At 49.7% G+C, this 22,153-nt stretch overlaps 1 protein-coding gene across 1 annotated transcript; it reads left to right on the top strand.

Moving 5' to 3' along the window:
* The first annotated feature begins 5,135 nt into the window (after positions 1-5,135).
* Positions 5,136-20,448, top strand: CUNH2orf50 (chromosome unknown C2orf50 homolog). The gene is made up of 4 exons (XM_032294127.1): positions 5,136-5,453; positions 12,377-12,416; positions 16,346-16,567; positions 19,706-20,448. The coding sequence occupies exons 1-3, from the start codon at positions 5,197-5,199 to the stop codon at positions 16,535-16,537; spliced, it is 489 nt and encodes a 162-aa protein (XP_032150018.1). The 5' UTR covers positions 5,136-5,196; the 3' UTR covers positions 16,538-16,567; positions 19,706-20,448.
* Positions 20,449-22,153: the final 1,705 nt, after the last annotated feature.

The following is a 22,153-nucleotide window of genomic DNA, read 5'->3' as shown; positions in this document are numbered from 1 at the left end:
GCCTGGGCCACAAAAGTGAGAGCTTGTCTAAAAAAAATTAAAAAAGAAGGAAAAGAAAAAAGATTATAAAGACAAATATGAAAAAATGTTGCTGACACATTAAAAAAAATTTTTTTGGCTGGGCACAGTGACTTACATAATCCCAGCACTTTGGGAGGCTGAGGCGGGCAGATCACTTGAGGTCAGGAGTTCAAGACAAGCCTGGCCAACATGGCAAAACCCCATCTCTACTAAAAATACAAAAATTAGGCTGGGTGCGGTGGCTCACGCCTGTAATCCCAACACTTTGGGAGGCCGAGGTGGGTGGATCACGAGGTCAGGAGTTCAAGACCAGCCTGGCCAGGATGTTGAAACTCCATCTCTACTAAAAATACAAAAATTAGCAGGGTGCGGTGGCAGGTGCCTGTAATCCCAGCTACCAGGAGGCTGAGACAGGAGAATTGTTTGAACCCGGGAGACGGAGGTAAGTGAACCGAGATCGCCCCACTGCACTCCAGCTTGGGTGATAGAGCAAGAATCTGCCAATAAATAAATTTTAGCTGAGTACAAAATGGTGGGCACACTGACAGCACCTGTACAACCAGCAGTAAGACCCAAAGCGGCTACTGGGAAGTGAAAACGGTTGGGGCTATGAGGTGAAGGCCGGGGTGGATTTTTCCAGAGATCAACTGGGCCTTCCTTTAATGTTGCTACTCTGATGAACTGGGAGCTTTCTGGGGACGCGGTGGGAGCAGCTGACAAGGCCAGAAATGTGGCCCCGATGCTTCCTCTGACGGCCACCGCCTGGTATGATGCCTTCAAGGTGTGTGCGGGCGGGAAGGAGGGAACGGGTGGTAAAGCCAACGTTTTCATCCAAGAAGCAGAGGCTTAGGGGAGGAAGGAGATGGAACACATGCCCTGAAAATTTAAAAATGCAGACACACGTTTCCCCTACCCTCGCCTCCCACGGACCCGCCCCTTCAGCTCCCTCCCGCGGGCTCCCAAGCTCTGGGGCTCCTGGGCCCGACCCCGTGGAGAGGGGCGGGGCTCGGGACCCTCTCTCATCCTCCGACCCGGGGAGGGGCGGGGCCTACAGGAAGTGGGCGGGGCGGGCTCGCAGGGCGGAGTCTTCCCGCGCCCTGTGAATCGCAGGTGTGCTCGCTCCCGGGCTGGTGGGTTGGAACGTTCTGCCTCGCCCAGCTGAAGGCCCTAAACTTGCTACGCCTTTTAGGGTTGAGGAAAACCCATTAAAAGACGACTCCAGCAACCTCCCATATGCAGGGATTCTTGTGTTCCCCTGGAAAGTCTCACATAAAGATAAGCCACAAACTCAAGGGTGCAGAGCAAGTCACTGGCAGAGCAGGGACTGGAACCCAGTGTCCTGATCCTCAGGTGAGGCCGGCCTTAGAGCTGGCGGGAGGGGCGAGGGGGTTGGTCCTCCCAGGCTGGGGCGCAGTGAGGCACACCCCGAGTGAATTTGGATGTTTTTCCAGGCACAAGGACATGTGAAAAGAGACTGGCAGTGACTGACCTGGACTGGCAGGTGACTTTTTTTTTTTCCTCAACGTTTTATTTTAAAATTTTTCGGACACAGGAAAGTTGACGGAATGGTTGGGGAGACACCCATATGCCCACCACCTAGATTCTACAGTTACGTTGTGTTGCATTTGCTTTGTCACACATCAGTTCAGCCCGCTATCAGCTCTTGGTCTCAAATGGTTTTAAGGTACCTTTTAATTTAATTAAATTAATTAATTTATTTTTTGAGACGGAGTCTCGCTGTATTTCCCAGGCTGGAGTGCACTGGCTCGATCTCGGCTTACTGCAACCTCTGCCTCCTGGATTCAAGCAATTCTCCTGCCTCAACCTCCCGAGCAGCTGGGACTACAGGCGCCTGCCACCATGCCCAGCTATTTTTGTATTTTAGTAGAGACGGGGTTTCACCATATTGGCCAGGCTGGTATCGAACTTCTGACCTTGTTATCTTCCCGCCTCAGGCTCTCAAAGTGCTGAGATTACAGGTGTGAGCCACCGCACCTGGCTACCTTTTAATTTTTTAAAACCAACTTCCAGCTGGGTGTGGTGGCTGGCCAACATGGGGAAACCCCATCTCTACTAAAAATACAAAACAAGTTAGCTGGGTGTGGCAGTGCATTCCTGTATTCCCAGCTACTCAGGAAGCTGAGGCAGAATCGCTTGAATCTGTGAGGCAGAGGTTGCAGTGAGCCAAGATCACATCGCTGCACTGCAGCCCAGGGAACAGAGTGAGACTGTCTCAAAAAATAAAAATAAAAATAACCTCCGTGGAAATATTCAGCCTCTACATACATCAGGAACTCGATCAGTCATGATGGTTTTTCACAGATGCCCTCGCTGCCTTTTTTGTCCTGGTCCCTGTTTCTGGAGCCTGTGGCCGGGGCTGGAGGTATCTGAGCAAACTGCATGGCTGTTCCCAGCTGCTCAGGGCCACAGCCTGTGATCAGCTTGACAAGGCCTCCCAGGACACACAGCAAGGACCTCCCAGGACATCCACACCCTGTGCTCTCTAAAGACACTCAAAGGATGCCTTCTGGAGGTTCAGGGAAGTCGGAACTGCTGCTCCTTGGGCGTGGCGGGAACCTGTCTTCACCGTGCAGGGAACACAGACACTTTTGAGAGATCAGCAGTCAGAAAAGCCTGGCCCAGGGCCCCAGCACACAGCGCCACACCCCCGCCGCACCCCAGCCGCACCCCCGCCACGCTCCTGCCACGCTCCTGCCACGCTTGTCTTTACCAGGAAAATTTAAGTCACTAGATCCCAGTCTGTATCATCCCCGCTCGAAGGGGAGGACAGAGAGGAGACAGAGTCCCAGGTCTGCAGCTCTGATTTTAGACTAATGTTTTCCCAAAAGGTCACACCCCTCAGCTCCTCCCTCATGCAAGTGTGGAAAGACGAGGCTGGCAGCTCTTTCTGGCCTGGCTTCAACCCTGTCTTCTCATGCCAGCCCTCCACCCGTGCCCAGTAGGGGCTTCATTGCCATTGCTTACCCAGACCATGGCAATAGTGACCTCACCTGTTTCTTGCCCCTTTCCTGGTGGTTCTGTTCCCTGCAGCTCCCTTGGGGCTCACAGCCCTCAGTATCTCCCCACTGGGTGCAGGATACAGTCAAAAACACCCCGGGTCTGCCCCCATGTGCCCTGCCACCCCAGTTCTTGTCTCCTACCCCCACATCTCCCAAAATACTAGGCCATCTGTGGCATCCCGACAGGCGCCGTGGATGCCATGGTAACCTCTGTGACCTGCACGGACACTCCAGATGAGTTCCTGGAAAATCTGAAGTAACTGGAAGACCAGGAAAAGAGGAAGAAATGGTCAGCCCCTGCACCTCCTTAACTCTGACATTCTCTATTGTTCCTTATTTCCGCCCCAACTGACAAAGCCATTGGACCTCATAACCGACCTTGGTCAACCTCGTGACTCTACACCTTAGGACCCCCTCCCAGCTTGCAAAAAACCGCCCTAAACTGTAACTTCTGTAACTTTCTACTGCCCACCCCAAACCTATAAAACCAGCTCCTATCCCCTCGCTCTCCGCTGATTTTCCAGACTCAGCCTACCCGCACCCGGGTGAATAAACAGCCAAGTTGCTCACACAAAGCCTTTTGGTGGGGGGGGGGTCTCTTCATTCAGAGCGCGCGTTTTAACACATCCAAGCTTTTGCTGTCACCCCAATTTTTCTACATGGCAAATCCTTTCACCTGTGAAGTCCCAACTCCTTGCTGCCTCCCTCATAGAAGCAGAATCCAGCAGGGCGCACAGGACCGGCCACACAGAGTGCGGGCTCGGCGTTCAGGGCCGCCCTGCTGCGCGGCCCCAGGGCATCTGCGCGGGCCTCTATTCAGCCGCCCTTTCCCTGCGCTTAGCTCTTCCCATACGCACACAGGAGGCAGCGCACCAGCTGAATGGGCCCACAGAGAAGCTGCCTGGAAGGAACTGTGAATCCGCCAGCACCACCGGGAACAGCATGAACAGAAGCAGCGCGTGCAGGAGCAGAAGTGATGAGAGCCGCGGGCGCCCCTGGAGCTCAGCTGAGCGGGACCCGGAGAGGCTGCCACGGAGAGAGCCTGGCTGCACCCAGTGGGAGCAGAAGCCGGGCAGAGGGCTCAGACCACGAACCGCTGTCCTCAGGTTCTCACTGTTCCCTTCAGGCGGTGACTGTGTGACCGCGGGCGGTCACTTAATCTTGCCAGGGAGGGCTTCAGTTTCCTCGTCTGTAGAATGGGGTTGGAAAGGCATGGCCGGGAGGTCGCAGCCAGATAAAGCCGAGCGCTGTGTGAACGCTCCGGCTTTCCAGACAGAGGGGATGTTCCTAGTGCATTGCACCGTTTTCCCTCGCCGGACAGGAGCTCCCGACCTCCGCCATCGCTCCCTAACAAACGGGAAACTTCACACCGATGCCTGAGCCACCGTTCCCACAGCGCCCTGAGCGCCACCGTCTCGTGCGAGCCTCGCAGCTTCCACGAGGGGGCAGCCCAGGCCTGTCATCGCCCCGCGGCCTGAGCGCTGCTGAGGCCAAGTGCCCGAATGAGGGAGGGTGGTCCCAGGAGCCCGGCTTGGCTCCTTCCCCATCCCCTGCCCTGTGCGGAGGACTCTGGCTGCTGAACTGGGCGTGGCACCTACTGAGGAACGCTCTGCACCCCAGCCCCAGGGCTCAGGTCACACACACACACACGCACACGCACACACACACGCGCGCACACACACGTTCCGCCCCTTCCTGGGAGCTTACGGTTCCTAGGACAACAGTCAACAGTCAACACAGGCTGGAGTTCAAAACGCAGCTGAGCTCAAATGCTCTCCCCAGCCTGGAGGGCCCTGTCCCCGTCAGCCACTGGCCTAAAGGGACAGTGAGGAGGACCCTGCCCAGGCTGTCCCGGCGTTAGGAGGGAGGGGGTGTTCCAGGAGGAGGTTTGGCTGAGCTCGGGCACAAGCACACACCTCTCTCTGTCTCTCTGTCTCTCTCTCTCTCTCTCCCTCTCTCTCTGTCTCTTTCTCTCTCTTTCTCCCTCTTTCTCTGTCTCTCTCCCTCTCTCTCTGTCTCTCTCTCTCTCCCTCTCTCTCTGTCTCTTTCTCTCTCTCTCTCCCTCTCTCTCTGTCTCTCTCCCTCTCTCTCTGTCTCCCTCTCTCTCTGTCTCTCTGCCACTCTCTCTTTCTCTCACACACACACACTTGCACCCATGGGAAGCCACCCCACCCCTGGGCTCCAGAGAACCACATCAGCTGGGTACCGATTGCCCCCCACCAGGCTGCCAGTCTCAGTCTCCCCAGCTGCCCAGGGTGGCCCTATGGCCGGCAGGGGTCTTGCTGGTGGCTGCCAGGCCCCTCAGGCTCCGAAGGCGCAGCGGGTGGCCCGGGGAGCTGCCTGCGGTGGAGTGCAGCGGGACCAGCTGTGGCGGGAGCTCCTGGAAGCAGAGCGGAGGGGCCAGCAGCGCTGGTGAGTCCCTGCCCTCCCTTCTCCACCCTGACCCCGCAGCCCGACGGCAAGTTGGGAAAGCGTTTGGAGAAGGGGGGATGGGTGAGGAAATAATCCGGGCTAAGGGACGGAGAGCGTGGCATGCCTCGGGGGGAGGTGGGGCACCAGCCCAGCCTCCGGCCAGACCCGAACCTGAGCCTAGGAAGCGGGAAAGATGGAGGCCAGGGGCGGGTGCCGCTGGGTCAGGGCAGCCCCACCTGGTTCATTCCGACTGCGGGGAGGCCCGGAATCCCTGGAGCTGGATCCTGCTGGTCTAGTCTGGATGAGAGGCGCTGGCCATCTGACCTGACTCCAGGGAAGGATGCTCCTTCATGCATTCATTCAACGAAAAATGCCCATGCGCTGCTCTGAAACGAGACCAGACTGCAACAGGGGACGAGACAGACCTGGCTGTGGCTCCATGGAGCCTTCATTCTCAGGACAGGGCAGCCAAAAGCAAGCAGAGAAGCAAACAAGTACAGATCTTTATTTAGGGTGGGCAGCAGTAAGAAGGAAACAGTTGGCCCGGCGAGGTGGCTCATGCCTGTAATCCCAGCACTTTGGGAGGCCGAGGAGGGCAGGTCACGAGGTGAAGAGATTGAGACCATCCTTGCTTACATGGTGAAATCCCATCTCTACTCAAAATACAAAAATTAGCCTGGCGTCATGGCCTGCGCCTGTAGTCCCAGCTACCCGGGAGGCTGAGGCAGGAGAATGGCTTGAACCTGGCAGAGGTTGCAGTGAGCCAAGATCACACCATTGCACTCCAGCCTGGGTGACAGAGTGAGACTGTCTCCAAAAAACAAAAAGAAGAAGAAGAAGGAAACAGTTCAGGGTAAGAGGAGGGAGCCTGCTGATGGCCTCTCTGAGAAGGAGATGTTTAAGCTGAGGCCTAAAATACGAGAAGTAGCCAAGAGTTTGATGTATCTAACAAAAACAGAACAGAATTAGTGTAGCACAGGGAGGGAGGGAGGCGACAGGATGAGGGGGAGCATGGGGGGAGCCACCCCCAGCCCTTGTAAAAGTCTGGATGTGTTTTTTCCAAAGGAGATACCATACAGGATTTTAAGCAAGAGCATGGCATGATCATTTACATTTTTTAATGACCAGCCTGATAGATTCTAGAATGCATTCATCTTGCACAACTGAAACTTCACACCCGCTGATTAGCAGCTCCCCGTTCTCCGTCCCCCAACCCTCTGGCACCATTCTATTCTTTGCTTCCAGGAGTCTGTTTTCCTCATATAAGTGGAATTGTGCGGTATTGTCTTTCCATGTCTGTCTCGTTGCTTAGCATTCTGCCCTCCATGTTCGTCCATGTTGCAGCATATTACAGACTTTCCTCCCGTTTTAATATGTGCAGTTTCCTTATTCATTTGTCAATGGACTTTTAGTCTGTTTCCACATTTGACTATTATAAATAGTGCTGCAGTGGACATGGGAGTGATTTCACTTCTTTTGGGTAAATGTTCAAAAGTGGATATCTTAGTTCATTCTGCATTGCTGTCAAGGACCCCCTGAGGTTGGGTAATTTGTAAAGAGGCTTATTCAGCTCACAGTTCTGCAGGCTGTACAAGCATCATGCTGGAATACGCTTGGCTTCTGGTGAGGGCCTCAGGAAGCTTACACTAATGACAGAGGTGAAGGAGAAGCGGGCATGTCTCATGGTAAGAAAGGGACTGAGAGAGAGGGGAGGGGTCAGGCTCTTTTTAACAACCAGTTCTCTCCCGTGAACTAATAGAACAAGAGCTCATTCATTTCCACAAGGAGGGCACCAAGCCGTTCATGATGGATCTGCCCCCATAACCCAGATACCTCCCACTAGGCCCTACCTTCAACACTAGGGATCACATTTCAATATGACATTTGGGGAGAACCAACATTCAAACCATACCAGTGGACTGCAGGATTACATGGTGCCTCTACTTGCAATTTGCTGAGGAACCTGTGTTGTCTTTTCACAGCAGCCACGCCACTCTGCATGCCCATCAGCAGCATCCCAGCGGTCCGGTTTCTCCACACATTGGCCAACGCTCATTGATTGTCTTTTGTTTTTTGATAACAGACATCCTAATAGGAGTGAGGTGCTCTCTTATTGCGGCTTTTTGTTTTGTCTTGAGATGAAATCTCACTCTGTCACACAGGAAGGAGTGCAATGGCATAATCCTCGCTCACTGCAACCTCTGCCTCCCGGGTTCCAGTGATTCTCATGCTTCAGCCTCCTGAGTAGCTGGGATTACAGGTGCCCTCCACCATGCCTGGCTAATTTTTGTATTTTCAGTAGAGAGAGGGTTTCACCATATTGGCCAGGCTGGTCTTGAACTCGTGACCTCAGGTGATCCACATGCCTCAGCCTCCCAAAGTGCTGGGACTACAGGTATGAGCCACTATTTCATTGTGGCTCTGATTTGCATTTCACTGATGATGAGTGATGTTGATCATCTTTTCATATATTTATTGGCCATTTATTTATCTTCTTTGGAGAAAGATCTACTCAAGTCCTTAACCCATTTTTTTCAATTGGGTTATTTGGTTTTGTGCTACTAACTTGTGGAAGTTCCTTATATATGTCGGAAATTAACCCCTTATCAGAAACATGGTCTGTAAATACTGTCTCCCATTCTGTGTGTTGCTTTTCACTACGTTGCTTGTTTCCCTTGCTCTTCAGAAGCTGTTTAGTTTGATGTAACTCCATCTGTCCATATTTGCTTTTGTTGCCTGTGCTTCATGTGGCATTTCCATGGAATAACTGCCAAGATCAATGGCATGAAGCTTCCTCCTGTGTTTTTGAGTGTATTGGTATGTATTATGTAAGAAAGGATACAATTTCATTCTTTTGCATGTGAAAAGCTTCTGCACAGCAAAGGCGACAATTAACAGAGTGAAAAGGTAACCTACAGAATGGCAGAAAATATTTACAAACTGAGTAGGTGTGGGAGGAAAGGTGAGGAAGGAGTAAAGGATGACAGATCTCAGCTTGAATAATTAATAGAGAGGAGAAAAATGATGAAGATGCTGAGCTCTGGTGAGTTTTAAGGGCGTGAACCGTGTCTAGATGGAGCTTCCAGGAGGTAGCTGAGTGTGAGAGTCACGAGTTGTGCATTAAAAACCCATATAGAAGGGGAGAATGTGGACTATGAATGAACACAGGTGATTTGGGGTGATGAAATGTCCTGGAATCAGAAAGTGGTAACGACCGTGCAACTCCATGAATATACTAAAAGTCACTGAGTTGTGTGCTTTAGAAGGTGAATCTTATGGAATGTAAATTATATCTCAATTTTAGAAGGAAATAGGTGGGCACTGGCCCCAGAGATGTGAATAAGCTTTCCCTAGAGCGCGATGGATCAGAAGAGGCGAGGACACAGGATAGAACTTGCGACATTTACTAGAAGAGCAGAGAAGCTGCCAGGAACCACCAGAGGAGAAAGCCAGGGGCACAGGGAGGCATAAAGACCAAGAGGAAAGAGTTTTACAAGGCCTGGAAAGCCCTAAGAGGGATGTATAAGGCAGTGCTACCCCACAGAAGTACCATGTGAGCCATACACATAGCTTAAATTTTCTAGTAACCTCCTTAAAAAAATGAAACAAGAGGCCAGGCACAATGACTCACACCTATAATCCCAGCACTTTGGGAGGCAGAGGTGGGCAGATCACCTGAGGTCAAGAGTTCGAGACCAGCCTGGCCAAGATGGTGAAACCCTCTCTCTACTAAAAATACAAAAATTAGCCAAGTGTGGTGGCAGACATCTGTAATCCCAGCTACTCTGGAGGCTGGGGCAAGGATAATTGCTTGAAACCAGGAGGCAGAGGTTGTAATCAGCTAGATTGTGCCACTTCACTCCAGCCTGGGCAACAGAGCAAGACCCCATCTCAAAACAAAAAGCAAAAAAACCTTATAGGAATAAAAATATATAAAGTTGAAATATAAGACAACTGAAGTGAGATTTCATAAACTCAAAACAGGACAAATTATTCAGAAAATCAAGACAGAAAACACAAAAGAATTAAAAACCTAAAAAAACTGAACAAGAAGGTCCAACCTTTTTTTTTTTAGACAGAGTCTTGCTCTGTTGCCAGGCGGGAGTGCAGTGGCATGATCTTGGCTCACTGCAACCTCTGCCTCCTGGGTTTAAGCAATTCTCCTGCCTCAGCCTCCTGAATAGCTAGGACTACAGGTGCATGCCACCATGCCCAGCTAATTTTTGTATTTTTAGTAGAGACGGGGTCTCACCATGCTGGCTAGGATGGTCTTGATCTCTTGACCTTGTGATCTGCCCGCCTTGGCCTCCCAAAGTGCTGGGATTACAGGCGTGAGTCACCGCTCCTGGCTCGTTCAATCTGTCTTTAAACAAAATTCCCAAAGGAGAGAATGGGAGAGAGAAAATGTCTAAAGAGAAGGTGAGTGAGAATTTTCCAGAACCAAAGAAATACATGAGTCCACAGATGCTGGATTCTGTGCTCCCCCAAAACAGGTGCATTAACAAGAAAGGGAGACATGGAATTCTGAAAGAGAGGAGTGCCAGCTTGTTGGTGAAGGGAACAGCCTGTGATCTTGGGGCATGGCCAAGCCAGTGGCAGCAAGAGGACATAGGGCTTCCAAGAAGGTGTCTAAAAAAGGTTTTAAAGGAACGTTTATTATCAGATGCACATGACTGTGTAGAAAATAATATTGAGAGGGACTTTTCAGTTTTCTTGGAGCATCTGGAATCAATGATCAGTACATAGAAGCCTTAAAAAAGGCCAGGCATGGTGGCTCACACCTGTAATCCCAGTACTTTGATAGGCCAAGGTGGGCAGATCACAAGGTCAGGAGTTCAAGACCAGCCTGGCCAACATGGTGTAACCCTGTCTCTACTAAAAATACAAATATTAGCTGGGCATGGTGGTGCATGCCTGTAATTCCACCTACTTGGGAGGCTGAGGCAGGAGAATCTCTTGAACTGGGACCCGGGGGGTGGAGATTACACTGGGCTGAGATTACACCATTGCACTCCAGCCTGGGCGACAGAGTGAGACTCCATCTAAAAAAAAAAAAAAAAAAAAATTAGGAGGAAATGTAATTCTTAGCTCTAGAAAGAATACAAGGTTGTACAAGAAAAGAATTCAGATGTATTGTACTCCTTAGCTCATCAGTGAATAACATTTACATAATCATAAAAATCTAAACAATGTTATATTTATCAACTTAACCAAGATCTATAATTATGCTAAAAGAATTAGGGGAAGGCCAGGGAGAAGAATGCTAACTCTTCATCTCTCATAATAGAAAGTTGATAGATAAGTTTAAATTTTAAAAAATATGGCCAGGCACGGTAGCTCATGCCTGTAATCCCAGCACTTTGGGAGGCGAGGTGGGTGGATGACAAGGTCAAGAGATCAAGACCAACCTGGCCAACATGGTGAAACCCTGTCTCTACTAAAAATACAAAAATTAGCTAGGTGTGGTGGCACATGCCTGTAGTCCCAGCTACTCAGGAGGCAGAGGTTGCAGTGAACTGAGATTGTGCCATTGCACTCCATCCTAGGCAACAGAGTGAGACTTGATCTCAAAAAAATTTTTTTAATATTAAGAAACAGCAGTTGATATAGTTTGGATCTGTGTCTCCACCCAAATCTCAAGTTGAATTGTAATCCCCAGTGTTGGAGGTGGCGCCTGATGTAAGGGGATTGGATCCTGGGGGCAGTTTCTCTTTAATGGTTTATACCATCCCCATGGTACGTCCTCAGAGTAGTAAGAAGTTCTTAGCAGATTTGGTTCTTTTAAAGTGTGTGGCACCTCCCTTCTCTCTCTCTTGATCTTGCTCTGGCCATGTGACCTGCCTGCTGCCACTTTGCCTTCCACTATGATTGTAAGCTTTCTGAGACCTCCCCAGAAGCTAAGCAGATGCCAGCATTATGCTTCCTGTACAGCCTGTGGAACCGTGCGCCAATTAAACCTCCTTTATAAATTACCCAGTCCCAGGTATTCTTTATAGCAAAGCAAGAATCATATTATTTCAAAAGATGGAAGCAAAAGGCCTGACAAAACAGCTAAAAGACTGGAAATGGTTTGACTCTAGGATGTGGGGCTCAGAGACTGTGAGGATGGGGGCAGAGAAGGCTACTTTTATTATGTTTTGTAGAATTGTTTGACTTTTTAAAAATAGATTCAAATAAAATTAAATGACCAGTGCAAGGTCATACCATTCTTACAGTCATCCTCCCTCCCTTTTCTACCCCTCCCTAACCTTCCTCTGTCACTCACACTGGAAGGTTACCAAGGTTTGGCAGCATGAAAACTGTTTTTTCTTCAGAGAATGCTTGCTTACTGAAGCCTTCTGAAAATGCACAGATGCAGGGAGAGGTCGTAGCCTTTGCTCTCTTTCGGCAGCCCACCATAGCAACACCATAACTGTCATTGTAGGAAAAGTCATTGGAAATTGAAATGTTTGTTCCTTTTGTAGGATACACCATAAATACCTGCTTGACACTTGGCATTTGTTTCACTTTAAAATTCTTTAGTTCTGGGTGGGCGCAGTGGCTCATGCTTGTAATCCCAGCACTTTTGGAGGCCAAGGTGGGTAGATCACCTGAGGTCAGGAGCTCGAGACCAGCATGACCAATATGGTGAAACCCCATCTCTAATAAAAGTACAAAAATTAGCTGGGCATGGTGGCATGTACCTGTAGTCCCAGCTACTCGGGAGGCTGAGACAGGAGAATTGGGGAGGTGGAGGTTGCAATGAGCCACGATTGTGCCACTGCACTCCAGCCTGGGCAACAGAGCAAGACTTCCTCGCAAGAAAAAAAAAATTATTTAGTTCTTCCATGTGATACATTGTAGCATTGACTTGACACAGTGAAAGTCATTTTTAAAAATGCCCCAGAAGGCACTCACACAGCCAACATGTTTTTCCTTTCCAGGGTTCAGAACTGGAGTTTCCTGAAAGACTATGACCCAATGGTAAGGTAAAATATGTTTCTGCCAAACATACTTGCAACTGAATATTTATTCATTCTTGCCGTCATTCAATTAACATATACTGAAGATCTACTCTGCACTAGATGTTGGATGTACAGAGATGAGTAAAATACACTCTTGTTTCAAGGAATGCAGGGTCAATGGGAAAGAAAACATGTATATGAAGCATTTAGAAATTTGTTTCTTTCAGTGTTTCTTAATTTTATTAAGATGAACCAATTGGAAATGACAGGCATCTGAAATATCTCCCCTGACTGAGGATGGCAGCCATGTGTAGTCATAACTCTGTGGTGTGCCCAAAGAGGACAATGAAATTTGATAAAAATACTTTGTAAACTAATTCTCTGACTCTAGCACCACCACCTCCAATCCATCATCCACTGTGCCACCAGAGTCATTTCCCTGAACTGCAGAACTGACCATGTAGCTCCCCTGATTAACATGCTTCAGTGAGTCTGAAATTTTCAGGGTAGCTTACAAAGCCTCCTGTGATCTAACACCGTCCGTCTCCCCAGCCTTGTTACCTACACCACACTGACCCCACAACACAACTCTTTGTTGTTGTTGTTGTTGTTGTTTTTAGATGAAGTCTCGCTCTGTCACTCAGGCTGGAGTGCAGTGGCATGATCTCGGCCCACTGCAACCTCTGCCTCCCAGGTTCAAGTGATTCTCCTGCCTCAGCCTCCCGATGGGCTGGGACTACAGGCACGTGCTACCACGTCCAGCTATTTTTTTGTAGTTTTAGTAGAGACGGATTTTCGCGGCATTAGCCAGGATGGTCTCGATCTCCTGACCTCATGATCTACCTGCCTCAGCCTCCCAGAGTGCTGGGATTACAGGCATGAGCCACCATGCCTGATGCCTGGCCTTTTTTTTTTTTTTTTGAGATGGAGTCTTGCTCTGTCATCCAGGCTGAAGTGCAGTGGTACAATTTTGGCTCACTGCAACCTCCACCTCCTGGATTCTAGAGATTCTCCTGCCTCAGCCCCCCAAGCTGAGATTATAGGTGCACTCCACCATGCCTGGCTAATTTTTGTATTTTTAGTAGAGACAGGGTTTCACCATGTTAGCCAGGCTAGTCTCAAACTCCTGACCTCAAATGATCCAACTGCCTTGGCCTCCCAAAGTGCTGGGATTATAGGCATAAGCCACTGCACCCAGGCCCCACAACACACTTTCATCCATGCCTTTGGGCATGCGCATCCCCTGCTGATGTCCTTCCCACCTGGTCAGCCTGATGGGCTCCTATTCACTCTTCAAGACCCAGCTCTAGTGCCCCTCTTCTGGGGAATCTCCCTTCCTGGGCGGGCTTGATCAGATCACTCCTTCCTTTGATTCACCAGCATATCTCACCTGTTATTTCGGTACTGCATGTAATATAACACTGCAATGCCCAATTTCACCAGCTCTGAACTCCTTAAAAGAAAGGATGAAGCCAGGAGTTGTCGCCCATGCATGTAATCCCAGCACTTGGGGAGGCAGAGGTGGGAGGATCACTTGGGCCCATGAGTTCAAGACCAGCCTGGGCAACATAGGGAGACCCCATCTCTACAAAAATGACAAATTTTTTTTTTTTTTTTTTGAGACGGAGTTTCGCTCTTGTTACCCAGGCTGGAGTGCAATGGCGCGATCTCGGCTCACCGCAACCTCCGCCTCCTGGGTTCAGGCAATTCTCCTGCCTCAGCCTCCTGAGTAGCTGGGATTACAGGCACGCGCCACCATGCCCAGCTAATTTTTGGTACTTTTTAGTAGAGACGGGGTTTCACCTTGTTGACCAGGATGGTCTTGATCTCTTGACCTCGTGATCCACCCGCCTCGGCCTCCCAAAGTGCTGGGATTACAGGCTTGAGCCACCGCGCCCGGCCGACAAATATTTTTAAAAAGAGAAAAGATGAATATGAATTCATCACTGCACCCTACCGCAGCCCTAGCATTTGCCCCATCCCCCAGAGACCATAACAGTGTGACCATTCAGTTCATGCTGGATGAATGAGTGAATGGAAAGATAGATCTCACTATAAAAAAGATGGTCATAGTGGCTTATGCCTATAATCCTAGCACTTTGGGCGGCCGAGGTGAGCAGATCACCTGAGGTCTGGAGTTAGTGACCAGCCTAACCAACATGAAGAAACCGTGTCTCTACTAAAAATACAAAAATTAACCAGGCATGGTGGCGCATGCCTGTAATCCCAGCTATTCAGGAGGCTGAGGTAGGGGAATCACTTGAACCCGGGAGGCGGAGATTGCGGTGAGCCGAGATCCCGCCATTGCATGGCCAAAGAACCAACCTGGAAGATGAGCAATGTGGAAAGTCGCTCACTGGGGTGGCCGTGCTGATATGGAGCTTGCCAGGTTGAGGAAAGGTTTAATGCCCGCACCGTGGACATGCTGGGCTTGTTGCTATCTATTCTGGAGGGAAAATTCAGCTCATGGGACCTGATATCCTGTCCTGGGCATCTTGTCTGGGCTTCCAGCCTGTAAGAGTCTCTCCCTGCTAGGGGCTATGTGATAGCAACCTGACTACTGAAACCTGCATCATGGCCAAAGGGTGGAGCCACCTCGGCATGCACTTTGCCAGGTAACAGCCAGGATCTCCTTACCTGACAGGTCATGTCACTTCTATTAGACACAGGGTAGCAGAAACGTACCCCTAAGCAGGGGCAGGAAGAGCTGAGGATGTTTTCTCACTTGATAGATAGATAGATAGATAGATAGATGATAGATAGATAGATAGATAGACAGACAGATAGATAGATAGATAGATAGATAGATTGATGGACATGGTCTCACTCTGTTGCCCAGGCTGGAGTGCAGTAGCATGATCATGGCTCACTGCAGCCTCAACCTCCTGGGCTCAAGTGATCCTCTCACCTCAGCCTCCTGAGTAGCTGGGCTACACGCATGCGCCACCACACCCAACTAATTTTGTAATTTTTGTAGAGATGGGGTCTCACCATGTTGCCCAGGCTGGTCTGAATCGTTCCATCTGGGTTTCTCAAAGTGCTGGGATTAAAGGCATGAGCCACGGTGCCTGGCCATTGGATTACATTTACTCATTAATTCATGCATGCATCCATTATAGAGTTCACCCAAAGGCATGTTCACATATGCCCAGAACGGCACTACCCATAAGAGCCCTAAACTAGAGTCAACCCAATAGTGATCAGTGGTGATACAGGTGAATAACTTGTGGGATATTCACACAGTTCCCACCAGGGAGTAACATACAGCACTGAGAATAAATGGACAGCAATCACACACAAAATGTGAATGAATCTCACAAACATAATGTTGAGAGAAAGAAGCCAGACAGAAGAGCCATGATTCCACTAATGTGGAGTTCAAAGCCAGGCAAAACTAATGCATGGCATTACAGGTCAGCATCAGGTTGCCTTGGAAGCAGAGACAGTGGCTGAGGGGCTGAAAGGAGGTGGGGATGGGGTGATCATATCCCTTGATCTGGTTGGGCACATGGGCATCTTTGTGAACATTTGTCAAACTGGACAGTGATGACCTGCGCACTTTTCCATGTGAATGTTATACTCTGAGAACAAATCTACAAAACAACAACAACAACAACAAATCGAAACCTCCCACCAGATGTAAAGCAGTGTCTTAGTCATGAGGATAGAAAGGGAATAAGATCTGATCCTTCCCTTGATCTCTGCAGGTTGCAGCGTAAAAGCTAAGGGATCTGGGAGGCACCTGGGGAGGGGGAGGGGAGGAAGAGGAGGGCAAGCTTGGCAGAGGCCGTGGCGAGTCACTCTTGCAGGGTCCCAAGTTCAAACCAGGACTGAATCACCTGGAGACGCTTCACACAGAGCGGCACCTGCTCTCTGCGTGGTCCTCTCCCATCCTATGGTCCTCCTTTTTTCAAGCTTTGTGTGACCTGAGCTGTCCCCTCTTCTCAGGGCAATAAGAAGGAGCCTGAAAAGTTGCCAGACCATGTGCCTCTCTTTTCGGATACAGTTCCCAGTTCCACGAACCGGGTTGTGGGCAGCAGGCTGGACACGCCCCTGGGACAGAGCCTCATCCATATGGACTTGTTCTTCACAGAAAGGGTCCGGAAGAAGAAGCTGGAGGACGAGATGCAGCCCATCTAGGAGCAAGGAGGGCTGGCTGGCCTTCCTCAGGTGGGCATGGGTGGGGACCAGAGACCCGGCCCACGACAGCACCAGTCAGCTCCCCACACAAGGCAGCTTGGGGCTGCACTGTCTCTAAGCTGCAGGACACCCTTCCAGAGGGCTCCACGGGGTCGCTCTTACACACTTTTTACACGTGAGATTCAGAGGACTCAGTAACCGGTCCACGGCCATACAACCCCCAGCCCTTCCAGCTCGGGAACTCCTGGGTGCCCCATGAAAGGGACCCTGCATTGCGGTCAGGGGCACCAAATGCCTTGGTTCAAGTCCAGCTCATGACTCTGATGAGCTGTGGAACCTGGAGCTGGCTCCTGCAACAGCTGCTGCTGTTCCTCCGTCTCCTCTCCTGTGATACGGTGTGTTCACTCCTTGCAGCTGCTGTGACCAGTGACCACAAACTATGTAGCTTAAAACAACACAAATGTATCATCTGACAGCTCTGAAGATCACAACTCCAACATGGTGTCACCGGGCCAAAATCGACATGTTGCAGAGCTGTGCTCTTTTAGGAGGACCTGGAGAAGAATCTATTTCCACATTTTTTTCCAGTTTCTCAAGGCAGCCTGCATTCCTGAGCAGCTCCTTACTCTGTCTTCAAAGCCAGCATTCTAGCATCTTCAAATCCAGTCTCTTATCATTCTCTCTCTCTCCTGCCTCACTCCTTTATCTTTGCTCTCCCTCCCTCTTTCTTTTTTCTTCTTTCTTTCCCTCCCTCTCTCTTTCTATTTTTCAGACAGTGTCTTACTCTGTCACCAAGGCTGGAGGACAGTGGCGTGATTATAACTCACTGCAGCCTCACACTCCCAGGCTCAAACAATCTTCCCACCTCAGCTTCCCAAGTAGCTAGGAATACAGGCATATGCCACCATGCCTGGCTAATTTTTAAAATTTTATGTAGAGATGGGTGTCTCACTATGTTGCCCTGGCTGGTCTTGAACTTTTGGGCTCAAATGATACTCCCGCCTTGGCCTTCCAAAGAACTGGGATTACAGGCATCTGGCTTCACTCCTCCATCTTTTCAGGACCCTTGTGATTACATCACAACCTTCATATTTAAGCAAAAAATGCAGAAAAGGCTTAGTTCCTCTTTGTTGGTTAAAATACAAATGGATTCATTCTTTCAAACATCCGCATTCTCCTCTTCTTCTGGGCCCTCTGCTAGGCTGTGTTTTCCCTTGGTTTGGGTGGAGCATGTGACAGAGCCATGGCCAGTGGAGTGGGAGCAAAAACCCTAGGTCTCCCTTCCAGACCTGGTCCATGAGACACTCCAGGTATTGGCTTGTTCTCTTTTCCCCATCAGCTGAAGAAGGGAGAGGACTTGGAGGATGTGGGGAAGGGAGGGGCACAGGATGGAGGAGTGCAGCAGGCCCAAGCCTGGAGCCCTGAGTGAGCTCATGGAGCAGAACCTCCCTACAACCCCATTGGGCTGGCAGAGGAGTAAACAAATGCCTTTTGTGTTCAGGGAAACAAACATACAAATAAACAAAAACTGGCCAAAGCCAAAACAATAGTCCACATCTCTAGGGTAAAGCATTTTAAATGCACCTGCTCAACAACCCAAGGGAATAAATAGGCAGGGATTTCATATTCATTTAACACAAGCAAAACCTGAGATCCGGAGAGGTGAAATAAAATCCCAAACATACATGAATCCCAGGCCTCAAGCTTGAAGCCCAGTGTCCTCTGTGGGACGCCAGTCGTGGCCTCCTGAAATGAGAGGGAAATGGGGCAGGGGCTGAAATGACTGGTCTGTCTTTGATGCTTGCTTGGGTCTTATTCGGCAGTAGCTAAACGTCAGTTATTTGCATGTATTAACTCATTTAATCCTCTCAGCTGCCCTTTGAGATAGATCCTCCTATGATAAGGCAACTAAAGCACAGAGAGGTTAAATCACTTGCACAAGGTCACACAGCTGGCAAGTGGTGAAGTTGAGGTTCAGACTCGGCAGTTGAGTCTGACTCCGAAAACTGTATACTTAAGCACTATGTTATATGGGTCCCCTTTAATCCTCAATAAATTGATTCCCCAGAATTTAGCAAATCATAGGATTTTTCTGCTTAAGAAAGTGACTTGATCCTTGAGAAAGGGAAAATTGATTTTTCCACTCCCTGGGATCCCTGCTACCACCAAGAATAGGCATCGATGTTACCAGGAGTTACACAGGACAGGCTATTTCCATGCCACACTCAGCCCCTGTGCTTCATGCCACACCCTGGCCCTGTGCGACTGTGTGATGGAGCCGACCAGGCCCAATGTGACTCGGCCAGGAAGAGACTCAGGTAGGCCAACAAGGCACACCCTTCCTACTTGGATCTGGAGGCCACTGCCTTCTTTCTCAGTGTCTGAGACGGAAGCTGGGCTCCTTTCCACTCTGAGATTGCCATCTGGGCAAAGGTCAGTGGCCAGGATGGCCAGGGGTCCTGGTTGCATCCTGGCAGCATCCTTTGAAGGTCGAGTGCTTGCCCTTGGGCTGGGCGGGTACAAAGATGCTGGAGGCTCCTTAAAGACCCAGTCTGCGTTTTTGCGATGAGCCTGCCTTATTTTATTTTCACACACAAAATAAAGACAGATTTCCATCTGAGGGAGAGAGAGGTACAAGAAAAGTCAAGGTTAAGGGTGGCTGCAGGTGGTCAGGCCTGTGCAGAGGGGAAGGAATCACTGAGTGCCCTGGAGGGTGGTGAGGAGAGCCAGGGACCTGTGCTGGTTCTGCCTCTCCTAGAAGCACAGCCACTTACAGACGATGCAGCCTATAGGAACAGACTCTGGGCTTGGCACATTACCCACATTGTGTCTTTTGCACATATTATAATTGTCACCATTTGAGAAGTTTAGAAACTAAGCCAAAGCCTTCACACAATCTGGTCAGGGTCACATAGCTAGTGAAGACCAGGACCCATCTCATGTGTGACTTCTCCATGCTGTCTTCCCCTCTCCGGACCTCAGCCTCCACAGTTATAAAACAGGGGGAGGAGAGAAGGAGGCAGATTTAAGGGCATCTCCAGCTCCAGGATTCCCTTCTTTGAGTATTCAGGGAGTACTGAAGAACAAAGGGGCTTGGGTTCTTTTATAGAGTGCATTAGTCAGCTGTGACAATGCTGTGTAACAAAACACCCCCATCCTTGGTCACAGGTCTGGGCTTGGCTAGACTTGGCTCCTCACTTCAGGCTAGTGAAGTCTTTTGTGCATGTCTCTTGTTCTCTTGGACCGAAAGCCTCCTGGGCATGTTTTTCTCATGGCACATCACTAGCGCGCCAGGGTCCAACCGAACCATGCAAGCACACTGAGGGCTTCCGCAAGCAGAACTGCTTTCTGTACTCTGCAATGACCTGTCTCATGCCAAACCCCTCCTCACAACCAGCCCCAACCACCCTCTGCTCCTTGCCACATCTGCCTTCCTTTCAAGAAGATGCCTGCTTCTAACCTTCCCTGTCTCACCCACTGGGAGCCCAGGAAACAGGACAGAGAGGCATCTGCAGTGAAATCCCAATGCCAGCCTCTCACCTCATTTGGGCCATAACACAGGAGGGTAGATGGGCCAGAAGGTGGTGAAGAAGAGGGCACCAAGTCTGCAGGGTCAGCACCAGCAAAAGGAAAAGGGGGCATTACCTATAAAGAGATGGGTACTTGGAGACCAAGGGCCAGGAGGCAGCAGGGCTTCGTGCAAAGGCTGGAATCAGGAGCTGAGAGCCATAGCGAGCCTGGAGGGATACTTGTTTCACTTTTAATTGCTGCTCCTCTGAGCACCTCTGCTTCTCTCTCCTGTCTGTAGCAGAACCAGCGTCTCTGCTTCCAGGTGACAAAAAATGACCTCCATCCACAGAAGTACAAGATGCGCCTGGAGCAACTTCCTGTGCCAGAAACTAAGGAAAATTTAAAAATGAGGATATGGAAAAGGAATAAAGGACCAACCTAAATTTGGGACAACATGAGCATCAAAATGAAGAATGGTAATAGCCCCCAATCACGCCCATGATCCTCCCAGCCAGTGCCCACAAGCCCCACCAAATAACATTAATAATAATAGCAGGCCGGGCGCGGTGGCTCACGCCTGTAATCCCAGCATTTTGGGAGGCCGAGGCGGGTGGATCACAAGGTCAAGAGATAGAGACCGTCCTGGCTAACATGGTGAAACCCTGTCTCTACTAAAAATACAAAAAAATTAGCTGGGTGTGGTGGTGCGTGCCTGTAGCCCCAGCTATTCAGGAGGCTGAGGCAGGAGAATTGCTTGAAACTGGAAAATGGAAATTGCAGTGAGTCAGGATCACACCACTGCACTCCAGCCTGGCGATAGAGTGAGACTCAGTCTCAAAAATAATAATAATAACAAAGAATCCATTAGTTCATACCAATAGATTTTTATGAAATTTTAAGTTCTAATGAAAACTCTTTTTTGTTGAAGAATGCAGAATAAACGATAACAGAAAAATCACCATTGAATGACCCACAGTGATCACAGTAGTGTTGTGAGGTGGGGTTCGGCATAATGACATGTCATTGCAGAGTACAGAAAATTCATTCTTGATTTAGGCAAGAATCAATAAAAGACACTAAGATGATTGAGTGAAAGATTCTTAAGGAACGGTAAATGCTGAAATCTGGAAGATACTGCCTTAACCAAACTATCAGTCCAGACCTCATCAATAATAGAGCAGCTAAAGGCCGGGCGCGGTGGCTCAAGCCTGTAATCCCAGCACTTTGGGAGGCCGAGGCGGGTGGATCACGAGGTCAAGAGATCAAGACCATCCTGGTCAACATGGTGAAACCCCGTCTCTACTAAAAATACAAAAAATCAGCTGGGCATGGTGGCGCGTGCCTGTAATCCCAGCTACTCAGGAGGCTGGGGCAGGAGAATTGCCTGAACCCAGGAGGCGGAGGTTGCGGTGAGCCAAGATCGCGCCATTGCACTCCAGCCTGGGTAACAAGAGCGAAACTCCGTCTCAAAAAAAATAAATAAATAAAAATAAAAATAAAAAAATAATAGAGCAGCTGACTCCAGGCTCCCCCTGGTGTGGTTCACCGAGGACCACTCACCTAGGAAGCACTCCTGCCAAAAAAAAAAGAAAGTAACCAAAGTATAATCAGGAAGAAGCTCTGGGCAAACTCAAATTGAGAAGCATTCTGCCAAAGAGTTGGCCTTGCCGGGCGCAGTGGCTCAAGCCTCTAATCCCAGCACTTTGGGAGGCCAAGGCAGGTGGATCACAAGGTCAAGAGATCGAGACCATCCTGGTCAACACGGTGAAACCCCGTCTCTGCTAAAACTACAAAACATTAGCTGGGCATGGTGTCGCGTGACTGTAATCCCAGCTACTCAGGTTGAGGCAGAAGAATTGCCTGAACCCAGAATGCAGAGGTTGCGGTGAGCCGAGATCGTGCCATTGCACTCCAGCCTGGGTAACAAGAGTGAAACTCCGTCTCAAAAAAAAAAAAAAAAAAAGAGTTGGCCTTGATTCTTCAAGAACATCCACGCCTACTGGGCATGGTGACTCATGCCTGTAATGCCAGCACTTTGGGAGGCTAAGGTGGGTGGATTGCTCGAGCTTAGGGGTTCGAGACCAGCCTGTACAATGTGCTAAAACC

The sequence above is a fragment of the Sapajus apella genome, unplaced genomic scaffold, assembly GCF_009761245.1.
Source record: "Sapajus apella isolate SASKATOON/1434 unplaced genomic scaffold, GSC_monkey_1.0 scaffold31, whole genome shotgun sequence".
In the NCBI taxonomy this organism is placed as follows: domain Eukaryota; kingdom Metazoa; phylum Chordata; class Mammalia; order Primates; family Cebidae; genus Sapajus; species Sapajus apella.
The sequence above is the reverse complement of the archived record's forward strand: the minus strand, read 5'-3'. Positions and strand labels throughout refer to the sequence as shown.

Coding starts and splice junctions, on each gene's coding strand:
- CUNH2orf50 (XM_032294127.1), top strand. CDS start 5,197: ATGGGAAGCCACCCCACCCCTGGGCTCCAGAGAACCACATCAGCTGGG. Junction 5,454..12,376: donor CGGAGGGGCCAGCAGCGCTG/GTGAGTCCCTGC, acceptor TTTCCTTTCCAG/GGTTCAGAACTGGAGTTTCC. Junction 12,417..16,345: donor TGAAAGACTATGACCCAATG/GTAAGGTAAAAT, acceptor CCCTCTTCTCAG/GGCAATAAGAAGGAGCCTGA.